Source organism: Gallus gallus, chromosome 1 (genome assembly GCF_016699485.2).
Source record: "Gallus gallus isolate bGalGal1 chromosome 1, bGalGal1.mat.broiler.GRCg7b, whole genome shotgun sequence".
NCBI lineage: Eukaryota > Metazoa > Chordata > Aves > Galliformes > Phasianidae > Gallus > Gallus gallus.
Genome location: NC_052532.1, coordinates 121,697,845 through 121,715,355, shown reverse-complemented (window position 1 = coordinate 121,715,355; position 17,511 = coordinate 121,697,845). Strand labels below are relative to the sequence as shown.

At 52.1% G+C, this 17,511-nt stretch overlaps 2 protein-coding genes across 2 annotated transcripts in view; both read left to right on the top strand.

Moving 5' to 3' along the window:
- Window positions 1–2,007, top strand: part of LOC112531214 (maestro heat-like repeat-containing protein family member 2B) — a 16,888-nt gene extending 14,881 nt beyond the window's left edge. The window contains exons 31-37 of the mRNA XM_040653014.1: window positions 132–196; window positions 480–549; window positions 666–779; window positions 870–943; window positions 1,277–1,396; window positions 1,542–1,649; window positions 1,842–2,007. Of these exons, the coding sequence (XP_040508948.1) occupies window positions 132–196; window positions 480–549; window positions 666–779; window positions 870–943; window positions 1,277–1,396; window positions 1,542–1,649; window positions 1,842–2,006 (716 nt within the window). The 3' untranslated portion in view covers window position 2,007. The remainder of the gene's footprint in view (window positions 1–131; window positions 197–479; window positions 550–665; window positions 780–869; window positions 944–1,276; window positions 1,397–1,541; window positions 1,650–1,841) is intronic.
- A 125-nt stretch (window positions 2,008–2,132) lies between these two features.
- On the top strand, window positions 2,133–8,266 carry LOC121107304 (maestro heat-like repeat-containing protein family member 2B). The gene is made up of 17 exons (XM_040650774.1): window positions 2,133–2,168; window positions 2,405–2,546; window positions 2,947–2,999; window positions 3,319–3,426; window positions 3,679–3,798; window positions 3,999–4,121; window positions 4,244–4,399; window positions 4,621–4,743; window positions 5,047–5,126; window positions 5,544–5,679; window positions 5,796–5,885; window positions 6,283–6,369; window positions 6,547–6,670; window positions 6,873–6,982; window positions 7,458–7,610; window positions 7,852–8,008; window positions 8,130–8,266. Exons 2-17 carry the CDS (start codon window positions 2,462–2,464, stop codon window positions 8,147–8,149), a joined length of 1,725 nt encoding a protein of 574 aa, XP_040506708.1. The 5' UTR covers window positions 2,133–2,168; window positions 2,405–2,461; the 3' UTR covers window positions 8,150–8,266.
- Window positions 8,267–17,511: the final 9,245 nt, after the last annotated feature.

Here is a 17,511-nt window from a genome sequence, read left to right as displayed (position 1 = left end):
GCGGGAGCTCTCCCAGCAGACAAACCATTGGGAATCAGTTTCTCTGCTCCCAAGTGGCTAGATGTGGCTTCAGCCCTTTCTTCCTCTCCCGGTCTCTTGCAGAGCCTCACTATCTTCCTGGAGGCCTTTAGAGGGATTTCAATCGGTCATCCCTAAGGACAAGTTTCTGGCCATCACCAGTGCTGTGTTCTACCAGGTAAGGGGAGCCTATCCTTGCACCCACAAGCAGTTTCCCTCTTGGCTAAGTCTCAGGAGGACTCAAAGCTCCGAGCCTCTGCCGGCTGCTCAGCCTTAGCCCCTGCATGCCCGTGGCTGCTCCAGAGCCGTGTGCGTGCCCCCAGGGATGCTGTGGGGCAGGCTGTGTTTTGTCTGCATGTCCTCTTACTGAGAGTGCCAAGGGAGACGAGAGCTGGCAGCACAGTTTCTTTTCCATCCTCAGTACTGATACAATTTTTCTCCAATGGACCTTGTTCCCACAGCTCTCTGATGACACCAAGGAGCACAGCGAGGCTGACAGAGCAGAGCTGACCCACTGCATCCTGCTGCAGGGTAAGGAGAGGAGCTCTGGCAATGCTTGGCGGTGCCCCTGGCCAAAACGTCTCTCACAAACCTCCGGAATGGGTGCGAGTTTCTTGCTAATACAGCGCGGGATTTCCTCTCCGCAGCCCGGATCTGCCCCGAGGAAACGGTCCTGTTTCTGCAGTCACAGCTGGGAGCTGACAGGAAGGCTGGATGCGTGGCAGCCCTAGGTCTGCTTGGTGCTCTGGCTCGCTCTGATGGTCAGTAGGGTCAGAGGGTTGGGACTTCCGGGGATCCCTTTTGGCCATCTGGGTTGTGCCTCCATGCATGCTTCTGCGCATCTCTTGCAGAGCCCATGATGACAAAGAAGCTGCCCCAGGTTGTGGAGGCTGTACAGTGTCTGTGCAGCGACCCCAGGACCCAGGTGAGCTGATTTGGGAAAGGAAAGCGCTGTCGGGGTGGTGATGCTGCTGCCAACACAGGCAGGGCTGGGGTGCCCAGGGAGGTGCTTGGGGCAGTGACCACATGGTCGTGATGGCTCCCGTGGGGAGAGCAGGCAGGGCGGAGCAGTCAGGCCCCTGTGCTGCGCATGGAAAGTGCACAGCCTGGTGCTAAGGCCTGGCCCTCACCTGAGGAGCCAAGGCTTCTCCTCTGCTCTTGTTGTCTCTGCTCATGCCCAAAGGGCTGCCCCAATGAGCAGGTGGCTCCCCTCTGCCTTCTGAGCAGGAAAATCAAACCCACAATTGACTCCTGACAGGTGAGGAGGGCCATTCTGCACTTCATCAAGGATGTGCTCAGTGCTAACGCCCGGAGCTGCTCCGCCTGGGATGTGGTGGGGCACATCTTCAGTGAGTTCAGCCGCTCCACGGGAAGAAGGGTAAGGACACTGGGCAGCATCTTCCTTTGGAAGACCCGTGCTGCTCAGAGGCTGGCACAGAAGCACTGGTGGGGCCACACCTGAGCCTCCTGAGAGGCTCCTGAGAACTAAGAGTAACCGGTGTTCCAACAACACTGTTGTGCAGGCAGCTGGAGACCTTTCTGCCCAGGAAGCCCGGGAAGAAGGAGCTCTCCAAGAGCTGTGCATGGACATCCTGGGGTCACTGGATGTCTCTGTGAGAGGGATGACCAAAGTAAGTCACAATCTGCCCTGCTGCCGCTCCTCGACTTCACACCACGTGTTCCTCATCCCCTTCCAACACCCCCGGTCTCTCCTCCAATGTGCTCTAAAGCACACAAGACTCAGGGAAATTCACAGAGTCCTCTTCATCTCTGAGCGGAGGCAGGAAAGCTGACACAATGCTCAACCGTCTCGTTCCCTACAGCTCCTGTGGCCACGGCTGCTGCTGTACGTGGTGCCAGCCCAGTACACCGGCATGCTGATCCCAGTCTCCCGCTGTGTCCAAGCGCTGGCTGAGAGAGGGGGACCTGATGGTGCGGGAGGTAGAAGACCTGGATCCCCATTTCCTCAGCTCCATGTTTCAAGGTAGGAGCAGAAACTCCCCCAGTGAGCTCTGTTGACCTGTGTTAGCACCCAGAAGGGACAGTGGAGGTGTGTGTGGCAGGGCACGTCGTGTCTGTGTCTTACTCAGCCCTTCTTTCTCCCCACAGGCCCACTGCTGACTCCCCAGACACTGCTGGCACGCCTGTTGGTGAGTAGATGCTCCAGAGGCCGGTGCCATGAGCCCCAAGGAGGAAGCAGCATGGCCGAGTGTGCCAGTGCCTGCCTCACCCGTGGGGATGCCTTTCTCTTCCCGGACTTGCAGTGCCATGGGCAAAGCTGCTGGCTGCTCCTTGGCCTCCAGGGCAGAGCCAAGCTGCTTCCCTCCTGGGAGAAGCTGCTGCTCTTGCTGCAGACGTGACCCTGCTTCTCCTTGCTCTTGCTCAGGTGGTGGCAGGGAGCCCTTTTGCAGGCAGCGAACTCCAAGCCGCTGCCTTGCTGCTCATGCTAAACCTCCACAGCAGGATCCACAGGGCTGTGGGGGCCATGTGGGCCGCTGAGATCCCCCTGCTGCTGCAGTGCCTCCAAGGTAAAGCGCTGGTGGGGAGGGAGGGGCGGAGGCAGGGAAGGGGGGGGAGTGAAAATGGAGCTCTGCAGCGTGGCAGAGGGGAAGCGTTGCCTGCGGCCCCATGCTTGCTCTGCTGCTGTTCCCATTCCAAGGAGACGGCACTGAGGCCCGCGGACCTTTCCCCCCGGCAATCTGCCCATTCCAGGGCACGGATGGGCCCTTCACATCCCCTCAGACAGCAGTCTTGGGGCAGTTCTGTGTTCCTGCTGGGACAGCGTTTGTGGGGAGGGACAGGTCATTGTGAAGGGTGTGCGGGTCCCAGCTTGGCAGTGCCGAGTGCCCAGGCAAACCTGGTTTGCAGCAGCTCTTCTTTTGTGTCTTGATCCCAAGCAAGGGTCTTTTGCTTCTTGTTGCTGTGCAGGGAAAGATGAGAGCTTCCCGGACTCTGCAGAGTGGGAGCAGCGCCTACTAAAGGTACAGCATTGCGGGAAGGCACGGTGCAGAGAAGTGCCTGCCTGTCTCACAGAGCCCCCTTCCCATACGGGACAGGAACAGCCTCTCAAATGCTGCTGCAAAGCGGCCACACGCCTCTGTGCTGCTGCCTCTTCCTCTTTGTCCCAAGCCCATGGGGGGTCCTAGGAGAAGAGCGTCAGGCAGCTTTAAGGCAGGGAATGCTGGGGGGAGCTGGGAGAGGGACTGTTCTTCCAGTCACCTCTCTCCAGAAGGTTGTGGCGATGTGGGAATGTGGGAAGAGGCAAAGGGCAAGGAAACACTGGCTTCTGTTCTCCAACAGTTCCTGAGGGCATCATTGGACACCATGGAGGATGAGGCCTGGACCAAGGGCCTGAGCTGCGAGCTGAGCCGGTGGCTGAGCAGCTCTGCCAGCAGCTCTGGAGAAAAGGTGGGTTCCAGGGGCTGCGGGTGGTGCTCTGCTCACACGGGCCGCTTGTGCTGCTTCCCTGGCCCGTGCCCCCCAGAGGGCCTTTCCCTGCAAACTGCCCGGGGGTGGCTAAAGCTCGGCCCTGCAGCTGCTCTCAGCATCTCCCAAGGAGCGTGGGTCCTTCCCCCCTGGCCCTCTCCCAGCCGGTCAGGCTGCTGCCACATCTCAGCTTCTTCCTTCCCTTCCCATCCCTTCTCTTCCCTTCCCATGCAGTCTTTCCTGTACAAGGCTCTGGGGACAGTGCTGGGAGCTTGTAAGGAAGTCCTCCACATCCAAGAGAAGCTTCTGCAACACCTGGAGGAAGCAAACGCGGAGGAGCCATCTGAGGCCCAGGTGAGGTCTCCTCCCAGCCAGCTTCTGCCAGCATCCCTGGTCTGTCCCTTGGGCAGAGGGCTTCTCCTGGCCCTGCTCCGAGCCTTTCGATCTCCTCACTGCTGCACTGTTTCCCTCAGGCGAGGACCAGCCCAACCGCTGTGGCTGGCCGCGCCAGCGGGTTCAGGCCTGCACCAACCGGCCCTTGTTCTTTTGTGCAGGGAATGATCTCCCTTCTCAGCCATGCCGCTGAGAGCAACTTCCACACAGTCCTGGACACACTCACCATGTTTGCGTCCAGGCTGTGCAAAGGCCAAAAGGGGAGGATTTCCAGACGCAAGAAGGTGAAGCATTACGCATTTCCATCTTGGCTGCCCTCTGCCTTATTTTCACTTGGGAGCCCAGGTGCATCGTGGGGCACCAGGGGCTGCTGAGCGAGTGTCTCAAGGCATTTCTCCCCACACAGATGGAGCTGGACAGCAGAAGAGCTCACGCCACACGCAGCGCTCTCATCCTCGCCCATGGCAGCTTGGCACTGCGAGCCTCCAAGGAACAGCTGCTCGCCCGCCTGGAGGGAGACATCGTGGGCAACATCCTGCTGCTCTACAGCTGCAGCTGCCGGGTGAGAGCTCGTAGCGTGCCGGGGTGTCTGAGCACCCAGCCGCAGCCCCTCCACGTGGGGGGATGCTGAGATGGGCCTTCTCTTTCCAAAGGTCCCTCGGGGACTGGCTTGTGCTCAGATGAAGATGCAAGCCCTTCCCTTAGTGTTGCCCCCACGTGTTCCCCTTGCAGCCCTTGGCCCTTCCCGCAGTTCAAAGAATGTTCTTCTCTCTTGGGTCTCAGGACTTGCAGAACACGCTCGCGCTGGTGCAGAGCATCACTGACTTCAGCTCTGCTTTCCAAGCTGTGGGTGACTCTGCCTGCTTTAACCCCTCCTTGAAGGGCAAGCTGCTGGAGATCCTGACGGTGAGTGCCTAGAGCCAGAGCTGTCTGCAGTGGAGTTTTGGGCTGTGTCATGAGACTCGGTTCCCCGGAGCCATACGGGTCTCCCTCAGCCACACGTCTCCAGCTGGCGGGGACCTTGTGTGCTGGCAGGCAGCGGCTGGGCAGTGGGCTAGGTCCACCAGTTGTGCAGCTGCTGCATCCTGCACTGCCTCCATGAGAAATGTGGGAGTGATGGGGCTGGTGTGTGGCAGTTGTGTCTGTCTCTGGGCTGGGTGGAAGAGCTCTCACGTGCCCACTTTGACAATGCTTCTCTGGTACTTGCAGGAGTTGCTGAAGAAGTATTACTTGGGCACCCCTGTATCCCCAGTGCCCCTCAAGGTGGTTCTGGCCCTGGAGCAGTTGAGGTAAGGGTGGGAGCCTCTGGGGTTGCAAGGCAGGATGGTGGACCCCCTTCTGGGTAGCTCCCAAAGGCCTGGAGGGGGCAGGGGGTAGGGAGTCACTTCTACAGGAGAGATGGCTGGTCTGCTGTGCCCGGCAAAGCTGAGGTTCTGGGAAGGAGAAAGGCCCTGGTGCTCCTGTCCCCTGGCAGGGAAGAGAAAGGAGACCTGGTGCCTCCTTCCCTTCAGAGCAGGAGGTGGTTCACTGATGCCGGGGAGATGCTGGAACTGAAGACAGTGCTTAGCAGCACAGGCTGGGGATGATGGCTTTGCAGCTGTCCATTAGAAGAAACTCTGATGTTGTCTGAACCAGCCTGGAGAGCACTGCTAAAGGCCCTTTCTGCTTTCTCGTCCTTTTTTTTTTTTTTTTTTTTGTCGTGTCAGCAAGCTGAAGCCCTCTTTAGGAACCAAGGACATGTGTGACATGCTGAGTCTGTGCTGCAAGAATGTTGTGTTGCACCCTTCAGCAGAGATGATGCTGAAGATCAGGAAGTCACAGCAAGCAGCTCAGTACCTGCAGGTAACCTGCCGTGACTTTCACAGCCACCTCTCGGTTGGAGCCCTTCCTCAGCACACACAACCTATGCTCTGGCAGCAGCCGTGATGCCACAGCTCAATCCCCTTTTCTGCTTTCAGCTTCTGCAAACATCACTGAAAGCTCTGGGCCGGCTCATGGTGGTCCTGCTCGAGACAGAGACCAGTGGCTTCTTCCAGAACATAGTCCATGTGAGTACATGTGGGGCAAGGGAGAAAGCATGGTGCCTGTCCATAGCGGAGACAGAGATCTGTGGACTGAGAGGACGATGAGAGGGGAAGAAATCTGCTGACGTGCCAGCTCAGTGCGAGCTCAGAAATGGGCAGAGAAATGGGCCCTGCAGGGGGAAAAGCAGGAGCCAGCCCCTGGCAGGCCACAGCCACGGAAAAGCTCCTGGGTTAGGAGGCAGGAATGTCTGCAGAGAGCGGGGGCAGCAGTGCCGGTGCTCAGCAAGGTGGGGGGCCACGTGGAGCCACAGGGCAGGCCCTGAGGGAAAGTGCTGGGAAATGAGGGACTGGGAGAGGGCTGGCATGAAGGGAAAGAAAAGATGTCCGCAGTGATACGGATGCTCTGCCCCACGTCCTGCAGAGATCAATGACGTCAGACAACATGTGGGAGCGCAAGAGGGCCCTGCAGATCTGCTCCCAGCTGCTGGCTGCTTGTGAAGAGCTTCGAGTGAGTAAAGAGCCCCACCACATGCCCCTGCTCCCTCCCCAGTGCACCTGAGCAGGAAGGCGAGCTCTGCCCAGCTGTGCGTGCTGTGCCACCCACTGCGTGGGGAAGGCATAGGCGGGAGAAGCTAGGGAGAGCTGGGGCTGCCTACAGCTTTCTTCCTGCCTCTGGCCCCTGCAGAGAGGAGATGCCTGCAAGCACTTTGGCTCCTTGGTGGGATTGCTGGCGCCTCTGACGTGTGACCCCATGCCCACATCCCGCCAGCTGGCTGTCACCTGTCTGAGCTCCCTTCTCCGAATCCAAGGTGAGTAGAGTGGCCGTGCATCAGCCCTCTGCTCTCCTCCGCAGCACTACCAGAACCCCACGGGCTGGGCCCAGTTTACAGGAGGAAGAGGCACTGTGCGCAGCTCTCTTCTTCTCTCCACCCTGTCCTCTGTCTCTCCCCTGTGGAAAGCAGTTCTGTTTCCAGAAGCATGACTTCCCTTTTCTCCCTGTGCACTTTCCAGCCAAGGCGACCAATGGAGTCATCAAGATGGGTGACATCGGGAGCCTGTGTGAGGGGCTGAATGACCACAGCACCGTCTGTCAGCTCCAGACCTCTTCCAAAATTGCGCGGGTAAGTGGACCCAAAAAGGGCTGGTGGGATCCCAGTGCGTAGGCTTTTGCACGTCCCTCTGCCCCCCCCAGCCTCTCACACTATTTCCAGAATGAGCTGTCACCCTGAGATCACTTTGCTCAGCAAGCAGCCGGAGGCACTGAGCTATGTCTGGCCTTAAGGCACCCAACGCAAGGAGCTGATTCTATGACACATGTGTGCGTGTGTGCGTGTGTGTGTGCGTGTGTGTGTGTGTGTGTGACTGTGGCTGCTGGGAGGTAGGCTTTGCATGTAAGCAAACACCACGGGTGGAGAAGCTGAGAAGGCTCAACCTCCTTACGTATTAATAGCGGGGTGTGGACCGCAGGAGCGTTGTGATTGCTGCCTGACTGACCGGCAAGCTGCTGAACTAAGAATGCCCTCAAGACCGCTTTACGTTTTGAAGAGCTGCCGCAGAGCAGTGATGGGATCTCTCCTGCTTCTCATTTCTCTGCAGATTGTGTACAGGAACTTCCCCCTGGAAGACACCATCGACTTCATGATGGCCATCAAGGATGCCTTCCGGAAGGCCAAAGGAACGCGTGTGCGTGCTGCTGGGAGGTGGATGATCACCTTTCTGCAGATGTACGGAAAGGACATCTGTCAGGACGTAAGAGACTTTCTTCCACGTGTCTTGGACTTTTGCTGGCTCTTGCACTACGGCTTGTGCTGTTTGCCTCAGGTGCTACAGAAGCACAACCAGAGCGCAGAGCCTGGCTGGTGTGAAATTTAGGTTTGGGCCTTGGCAGCATGTCAAGGGAGCAGGCAATGCTCATGTGCTGAATGTCCACAGTTAAGCCCTGCAGAGTCAAGGATGCAGCCAGTCATGCTTTCTCCCCTTCCCCTTTCAGGTGCCACTGACCAACTACATCCTGCGCAGCTGCACGTCGTTTCCGCAGCACAGCACGTTCATGCCATTCCTGTCCCAGGCGGTGGTCATCCTCACCCGCTGTCAGGCAGACGTCACGACTGACAGCTTCTTTCCGGCTGCTTGGAGCCCACAGACAGGTACTGGCACTTGCCTCTGCTAGAGGGATCCCGGTAGGAAGCAGCTTTTCTTTTTTTCTCTTGAAAAACAGATTTGAGGCAAAAATTACTCAGTCATGACTTGAGACTTTCCTTTTTCTAGTGAGACATGGAGGAGAATAAGAGAATTTTGTCTTCAATGGTGGAGCCGGGAGAAGAAAAAAAGAGGAAAGCGAAGGAAAGGAAAGGAAAAAGGAAAAAGGAAAAAAGAAAAAAGGAACAGGAGGAAAAGAAGAGAGGAGAGGCAGAGGGAGAGGGGGAGGGAAAGGGGAGCAAAAGGACTGGGAAGGATAAAGGGAATAAGAAAGGGATAGTTAAAAGGAGAGGAGAGGAGAGGAGAGGAGAGGAGAGGAGAGGAGAGGAGAGGAGAGGAGAGGAGAGGAGAGGAGAGGAGAGGAGAGGAGAGGAGAGGAGAGGAGAGGAGAGGAGAGGAGAGGAGAGGAGAGGAGAGGAGAGGAGAGGAGAGGAGAGGAGAGGAGAGGAGAGGAGAGGAGAGGAGAGGAGAGGAGAGGAGAGGAGAGGAGAGGAGAGAGGAGAAAGAGACATAGAAAGAGAAAGAGTGAGAGGAGAGGAGAGGAGAGGAGAGGAGAGGAGAGGAGAGGAGAGGAGAGGAGAGGAGAGGAGAGGAGAGGAGAGGAGAGGAGAGGAGAGGAGAGGAGAGGAGAGGAGAGGAGAGGAGAGGAGAGGAGAGGAGAGGAGAGGAGAGGAGAGGAGAGGAGAGGAGAGGAGAGGAGAGAGGAGAAAGAGAAAGAGAAAGAGTGAGAGGAGAGGAGAGGAGAGGAGAGGAGAGGAGAGGAGAGGAGAGGAGAGGAGAGGAGAGGAGAGGAGAGGAGAGGAGAGGAGAGGAGAGGAGAGGAGAGGAGAGGAGAGGAGAGGAGAGGAGAGGAGAGGAGAGGAGAGGAGAGGAGAGGAGAGAGGAGAAAGAGACAGAGAAAGAGAAAGAGAGAAAGAGGGAGATGAGAGGAGAGGAGAGGAGAGGAGAGGAGAGGAGAGGAGAGGAGAGGAGAGGAGAGGAGAGGAGAGGAGAGGAGAGGAGAGGAGAGGAGAGGAGAGGAGAGGAGAGGAGAGGAGAGGAGAGGAGAGGAGAGGAGAGGAGAGGAGAGGAGAGGAGAGGAGAGGAGAGGAGAGGAGAGGAGAGGAGAGGAGAAGAGAAGAGAAGAGAAGAGAAGAGAAGAGAAGAGAAGAGAAGAGAAGAGAAGAGAAGAGAAGAGAAGAGAAGAGAAGAGAAGAGAAGAGAAGAGAAGAGAAGAGAAGAGAAGAGAAGAGAAGAGAAGAGAAGAGAAGAGAAGAGAAGAGAGAAGAGAATTATTAGATTAGAATTAAAGATTAGCTAAAAAAATTTGTACTATTTTTCTTGAAAAATTATATGCCAGATTCCTGGCTAAGAAGTGAAAAGAGTTTTTTTGTTGTTGTTTTTTTTGTAAGTCTTCATTGTAATAGCTGCCGTCTCTTCTCCATACCGGTTACAGAATCATAGAATCACCAAATGTCAGGGTTTGGAAGGAACCTTGAAAGACCATCTAGTCCAATCCCCCTGCCTTTGAAGGAACGCCTTGATTAGGTCACACAGGAACGTGTCCAGGCAGGTTCTGAATGTCTCCAGAGAAGGAGACCCCACAACCTCTCTGGGCAGCCCGTTGCAGTGTTCTGTTACCCTCACCATGAAGAAGTTTCTTCTCATGTGTTTGTGGAACCTCCTGTGTTGCAGCTTGCACCCATTACCCCTTGTCCTATCACTGGATGTCACTGAGAAGAGCCTGGCTCCATCCTCCTGATGCACAGCCTTCGCATATTTATAAACATTAATGAGGCCACCTCTCAGTCTCCTCTCCTCCAAGCTAAAGAGACCCAGCTCCCTCGGCCTTTCCTGGTAAGGGAGATGCTCCAGTCCCTTCATCATCTTTGTGGCTCTGCGCTGGACTCTCTCAAGCAGGTCCCTGTCTTTCTTGAATGGAGGGGCCCAGAACTGGACATAATACTGCAGATGCGGTCTCACCAGGGCAGAGTAGAGGGGGAGGAGAACCTCTTTCGACCTACTAACCACACTCCTTCTAACACACCCCAGGATGCCGTTGGCCTTCTTGAAGTGCTGGCTTATGGTCACCCTGGGCACGTTAGAAACACTGTGGCCAGCAGCTTGAGGGAGGTGATCCAGGACACTTTCCTGCTCAACCTCCTGTAGGGAATTGCTTTTAGCAGGGAGGTCGGTCTCGATGATCTCCAGAGGTCCCTTCCAGCCTCTATGGTTCTGAGATTGTATGAGAAAGAAACTGCAAGAACCACGTGCTAATTGCACGGGATGGATTTGGCAGAGGCAATCCCTTTTCCACGGCAAAAGGAAGGTCTTAGCAGCAGTGGCAACCCCCCTGTGATGTGCACGGTCACCAGCCACTAGACCAGGCTGCTCAGAGCCACATCCAGCCTGGCCTTGAATGCCTCCAGGGATGGGGCATCCACAACCTCCTTGGGCAGCCTGTTCCAGTGCGTCACCACCCTCTGAGTGGTACCAAACAACTCTGTTTTCAAAAAGTGGATTGGAAAGGTGTTTGGTGCTACCCTCTAGCTTTAAACTGGTAGTTGTAATTTAAATATTTCATACTTTTCCTATTTACCTACTTGGACTGAAATTTTCCTTGTCATTATCCATCCCATGCTTTACTTTTTTTCTTTGGAAAGCCTTGGCTAGCACAGCTTCAGTTATTTCTGAGCATAAGGTAAAGGAAAATATCATTATGCACTTTCAGATGACTGGACGCCATCACTGTGCTGCAGCTGGATCACAAAAAGGGCAGAAAAGGCTTATGTCTGTACTACCTTTGTGAGAGCTTTCCAAAATATGCCAGGTTATCAGGTATCATCTACTTTGTAAAGACCTGAAGGTTAATTTTCCTAATTTTCCTTGACTGAGGTTCTCCAGTCCGGATCCTTGAAGCGGTAAGTAGGACTTCCTCTCTGAATACATCTCTGACACACTGGAGGTAGCAGAACTGAGAAAAGGAAGGGTACTTTCCTCCATTCCCTCAAATAAGTACAAACCACAAGACCCTTAACTCCTCGCAGGTCCTTTGCCTGGCTCTGCTCACCTCCTTCGGCTTGGATGAGATGAAGGCTCTTGGGAGGTCTCTGCTCTGTCTTGCCCTGCTGCTCACCACCATCAAGCCACTTAACCAAATTTTTCATAAAAGCCAGTCATTCTGTCTAATTTTATATGGGTTGAATATGGGAAAAGAGCTTAAGCTTCCCATTTGCAATTAAAGACTCTGGGTGCCCAGCTTCAAAAAAAGTTGAAATACAGCATGAAATACTTCACCATATCAGTTTCTACAGGATGCTCATCTAAAAGCAGTGTCAAAATTTATACCTTGGTGCCACTATGTAATGCAGAAATTCAAATTTCAAGCATATTTTTTACAAATAGAGGATTGTTTTTGTTTTGTTTTGTTTTGTTTTCAGGCAGTGATAAGCACTAGAAAAAGTAATGATTTACATTTCAGTGCCCAAGATTTCAAATTAAGGGAATTTGAAGTAATGGGATGTAAGGAAATACTCAAAGATGAGGGTGAGAAAAGAAGGTTCAGAGTAGAAGCAGAAAAAGGATCATGTAATTAAAACTTTATCAGCATGCACTCATAGTAAGCTACAGTTTCACCATTAGCCTAAATTATAGCCCTTCTTCAGCTCATACCTCATACCTCATACAAATAACATTTTTAGGTGTTTTGACTACAGTACATGCAACACTCTACATGTATACCTTGCAGAATGTGCAGCATCTAGTTTGGTGTTGATTTTTGCTTGAAAATACAGTTTCTTTGAAAAAAAAAAAATCAGTATGTTTCTGTCTTAGTTTTTCATTACTCTTTCTAGATGAAAAAAAAAAAGAGCCAGGTTTCATGCAGGACACAAACCATTCTTAGTTTAATTGCGCATGGCCCCCAAATTCCTGGGCTCATATCTGAAGATCAGATCAAAGACCACTCGCTTGGCACAATTCTACCACCATTTCAATAAAACGGAAAAAAAAAACAAAAAAAAAAAAACAAAACAAAAGAACAACAACAAAAAAAAAAAAAAAAAAAAAAAAAAAACAGCCCAAAAACAAAAGTGGGAGCTTAAGGGTTTGCAAACATTTTATTCAGCTTTGAAATGACATTTCCATTGGCTTGGTCTGAAGAAAGGAATATAAAGCAGTTAAGGTCCACAAGACAGAAGTTAACTATACAATTTTCATTTAACACATACAAAAATGTCAATTTCATCTTAAGTATTGAAACATCATAGAACGTGGCCTTCCAATGCCCCCCTCCTATCTGTCCTCATCTGGCTCAACCAAACCTGTAAGGCAGGGGCTGCCCTCATTCTTTTCCAGAACTTTCCTGACATGTTTTAGCCTCTGTCTGATCACAATATGCTTGTGCCTATTACTTTTTGACAGAATTCATTCTTTGCAGCATTAGTACTACTGCATTTACTAACAGTCCTATCAAAATAATCCATCTTTTTGTCCTTTCAGGTCATATACAAAGAGACTTAACCACAATAAACTGTAAAAAGCCCCACAGTACTCCTGTCCGCAATGCTAATTTTCTATGACTGCCATGACAAAGTTACTTCCTACTCACACACCTTCCCAAAGTTAGTTCCCATCCTTCTTCCAAAATTATCAACTAGTGTTAGAGAGATCACTGCTGAGTAAGCTATCCCTGTGTTTGTCCACAAGCTCTCTGGGTCAGTGTTGATGCAGCTTGTCTCAATGCTGCAGTAGCATTGACTGCAGGATGAACAAACCACATACTTCTATTTTTTCCAGCTACCTACTTTTTCTTTTCTTTTCTTTTCTTTTCTTTTCTTTTCTTTTCTTTTCTTTTCTTTTCTTTTCTTTTCTTTTCTTTTCTTTTCTTTTCTTTTCTTTTCTTTTCTTTTCTTTTCTTTTCTTTTCTTTTCTTTTCTTTTCTCTTCTCTCCTCTCCTCTCCTCTCCTCTCCTCTCCTCTCCTCTCCTCTCCTCTCCTCTCCTCTCCTCTCCTCTCCTCTCCTCTCCTCTCCTCTCCTCTCCTCTCCTCTCCTCTCCTCTCCTCTCCTCTCCTCTCCTTTTGCCTTCCCTTCCCTTCCCTTTCCTTTCCTTCCCTTCTTTTCTCCAGCCATGTCACAGAATGGCTGAAAGCATACTCTTAAAAGATGCTATCTAGATTATCTTAGTGATATCAGTATGTCTAGAAATATATTCCATCATTGCGGACTGACCGCTAGACTGCTCTGAAGCCAAAACAGAGCTAGATAAACTCAAGCTCCTGATCTTCAGCTGTGTGTTCTCAAAGCCACTTTTGTTACTGTTGCCAAAACCAGAGCCAGAAAGTCAAATCAAGGAATCTGTGATAGGATGGATAGCAGAGGCAAGATGTTCTGGTGAGAAAGAATGACACTGAAGTTGAATGGGTACGGAAATAGGAAATGCCTTTTTGCCCTCTTTTGTAACTTAAGAGCGCCTTCATTTTTAAAAGGCCATTTTAGAAAGTAGGGATATTTTAGTTCATCATTTAGTACTCACTTCAATTAGAATACTTACTGAAACTTCCAATGACATTACAGTTAAAAGGTTGAAAACAATTTTATTATAATTTCTTGCTCCATAAAGATTTCTGCTCTGAAAAGAAAGCATATGCAAAATCACTTCTTTATCTGTTGTTGTCACAGCACGATTCTTTAAAACTACTGAGGAGAAATCTTAACTGAAAGTATATTTCTATATATCTGAGGGGGTGGTTTTCATATAAATGGTAAGCTTGCTCAGCTGCAACTCTGTTAAGTGCAGGAAGGACACTGCTCAGGAATAGGCAATGCCACAATCTCGTCTACACCACTCAGCAGAGAATGGGCAACTCCATAGCTCAAAAAACCTATGCCCAGTTTGTGAGCTCCTACTGCTCTTCTTGGTGTAAGTTGCCACAAGGCCAAATTGCCTCATGTTCAGTCGTCTCAGGATTGTGATTATAGAATTATAGAATGGTTTGGGTAGGAAGGGACCTTTCAGATCATCCAGTTCCAACCCCCTGCTACAGGCAGCAACACCTCCCACCAGACCAGCTTGCTCAGGGCCCCACCTAGCCTGGCCTTGAGTGCTTCCAGAATGGGTGCATCCACAGCTCCTCCGGGCAACCTGTTACAGTATCTCACCACCCTCACAGTAAAGAATTTCTTCTTACAATCTAGTCCACAACCTACCCTCCTCCATCTCCCTCCATTCTGTCGCTAAGTGCCCTGATAAAAAGTCCCTCCCCAGCGTCACCTGCATTAGTTGAAATCTGAGCAGAAGGCAGTCTCAGGCATAAGTGGAAAGCAAGGTTTTTCCATACTTAGTTGTCAATAGCTTTTCAGAGCAAACACATAGAAATTAGAAGATGTTACTTGGGGACAGCAGCACTGTGTGTCCGCTTTACGGAAGTCTGTCTGATTAAACAAGGAGCCAAGCAGATGACCCAGAGGGCAGACAGCAGATTTAACAGCTTGAAAGAGGTGATGCCCACCACCAAACTGATAAAGGGCATGCTGTATTACCTGAGGTCTGCTTACTAAGGAAGAAATTAGTATTTCATGCATATTACAGTGTTAAAATAGTGGCACATACTACATCTATTGTTAATAATGCTACCAAAAATAATAGCCAGAAAAGTATACCATAGAATCATAGAATCATAGGATGGCCTGGGTTGAAAAGGACCTCAAAGATCATCTAGTTTTCCTCCCCAGGCGCAAGACTCTACATTTGCTCCTGTTAAATCTCATCAGGTTCCTCTCTGCCCAGCTCTCCAGTCTGTCCAGGTCTTGCTGAACAGTCAGAAAGCCTTCCAGTGTGTCAGCCACTCCTCCCAGCTCTGTATCCTCAGCAAACTCGCTGAGGGTGGACTCTATCCCTTCATCTAGGTGGCTGATGAAGATGTTGAACAAGACCAGATCCAGTACCAGCCCCCGGGGAACACCAGTGGTTACAGGCCTCCAACTAGACTCTGCACCACTGATGAGAACCTTCTGAGCTCTGCCAGTCGACCAGTTGTCAACCAACCTCATCATCCACTCATCTCTCCCCACACTTTCTAGGTTTCATAACGAGAATGGTGTGAAATATGGTGTCAAACGCCTTGCTGAAGTCAAGGCACACAGCATCCACTGCTCCCCCCCCATCTACCCAGCCAGTGATGACAGCAGAGAACGTGGTCAGGTTGGTCAAGCATGACTTCCCCTTGGTGGATCCGTGTTGGCTACGCCTGATAACCTTCTTCTCTCCCAGTGGCTTGGGGAGGGTATCCAGAACAAGTTGTTCCATCATCTTTCTGGGGATGGAGGTGAGGCTGAGTAGCCGGTAGTTTCCCAGATCCGCCTTCTTGCACCTTTTAAAGACCGGAGTGACACTGGCTATCCTCCAGTCTCCAGGCATCTCTCTCCTGTTTGCCAGGACCTCCCAGAGATGACAGAGAGCCATTTAGCAATCAGCTCTGCCAGTTCCTTCAGCACATGTGGGTGCATCCCATCGGGGCCTGTGGATTAGCGTGCGTTAATTTTGGCTAGATGCTCTCTGGCCCAATCCTCCTCGACCAAGGGGAAGCCTTCCCTTCCCCAGACTTTCTCTCTTACCTACAGGGTCTGGGGTCTGGGGTTCCTAACGGCTAGTCTTAGCATTGAAGACTGAAGCAAAGAAGGCATTCAGAATCTCTGCCTTCTCAGCATTCCCTGTTACCCAGGCACCCAGCTCATTTAGTAGAGGTCCCACATTTTCCCTAGGCTTCCTTTTACTGTTGACATACTTCTAAAAAACCTTTTCTTTTCTTGTTATCCTTTACCTCCTTTGCAAAACTGAATTCAGAGAGGGCCTTAGCCTTCCTTGTTGCATCCCTACAGGCACTGACAACCTTCCTATCTTCTTTGCAGGTGGACAGGCCCTTCTTCCACTGTTCATGGATGTTCTTCTTTCCTTTTAGCTTATCCGTGAGCTCCTTGCTCATCCCCACAGGCCTCTTGCTACCTTCACCCAATGACTTACTCTTAGGGATGCACTGATCTTAAGCTCCAATTTATAGGAGGCAGAGGAGGTTCTGTTAGTACATGTTTACCCAACGGTGAGATTAAGACACAACAGGTCAAATGTTAGCCTGACCGGTTTATTACAAGTCCCAGCTGCTTAGGGATACGGGGAAGGAAAGACGGGCAGTAGAAGAGAGATAAAAGCAAGGAGTCTTTGTGGAAAGCAAGAGAGATGGTCACCACTGTGGATCCAGCATGGTTTGTAGTATGTCCTCTGATCTCAGGATCTCATCCAGTCACTGCGGGAGATGGGAGAAAGCCAGGAATCTTTGCAGCAAGCAGGCCCGGGGGGCTCTTCCAAAGAGGTTTCCTCCCCTCAGGGAATTCCTCCATCAAAGGTTTCTTTTCTTTGGGAGTTCTTCTCCCCAGTCCTTAGTCTGGGGAGGGCCTTTTATCCCCAGTTTCTCGGTTTTTTGTCTTTTTCTTCTTGACTCTCTGTTAGTGTAGCACATCTGGCCCTATCTGATGTTCTGCCATTTCCTCGTGGCAGCCTTTCATGACTCTACTTCAATGACAACAAGCGGATGGTGGTCTTTTTGTTTGATCAGATGCAGGGGAGTCTCCTTACTGTCTCTGACACGTGTCCTTGGAAGACAGCAAAGCTCTCTGGAGAGGTTGTCTGTGCAGCAAATGGGGGCCGCAGTGCCTCCCGGCATGGAGTCCCCAGTCACTAAGTCAGTGCCAGGCAATGGCACCCGGCAGCTGCTCCCTGGCAGGGGCTCTCCCTCTCCTGCTGAGGTGATTCCCTGCTTCGGCATAGAACATGCCCACCCCAGAGCCGAGTGCGTCACAAAAACATGCTGTGTTCTGGGGCCAGCAAGGTTGCCCAGCATGCATCCTGGTCCCCAGCCCAGGGCACGTCATTCTCTGTGAGGTGACACTCCTCGGTGTGATGTCACAGTTGTTGCCTCCTACTCCCCTGTGGCAGCGGTGGGAGCGGTGGCCCAGTCTCTTGTGAGAGGCGCAGGAAGAGGACCCAGAGAGAGCATTGTGTCTATCTGGAGATATCCTGCTGTGATGGAGCGGCTGAGAGCCCTTCGAGGTGAGGTGCCTCCACCTCTCTGGACACCGTGATGCTGCCCGAGCACATGTGTGCCTCCAGTGTCTGTTTAGGACGTGCCATCAGCACTGTCCTTGCTCTGCTGAGTGCAGCCGCCCACCGTGGCTTCCCCAGTACCCCAGCAAGGGGAAGGCTCCCCTCTCCCCGCCAACCACACGTGCCGGCACAGCCCACCCCACGCTGTGGGGCTGGAGGAGCGTTCCTCCCAGAGCTGGCCGGATGCTCGGCCCTGGCTCCAAGCAACACCAGCGGCAGCTGCTCTGCTCTTTCCTTCCAGGTCTCTTTGCCTGTGTGGGCTGCGTGCCCAGAGGTACACGTCGCAGGGAGAGAGGCAGGGTGGCAAGCCCTGTC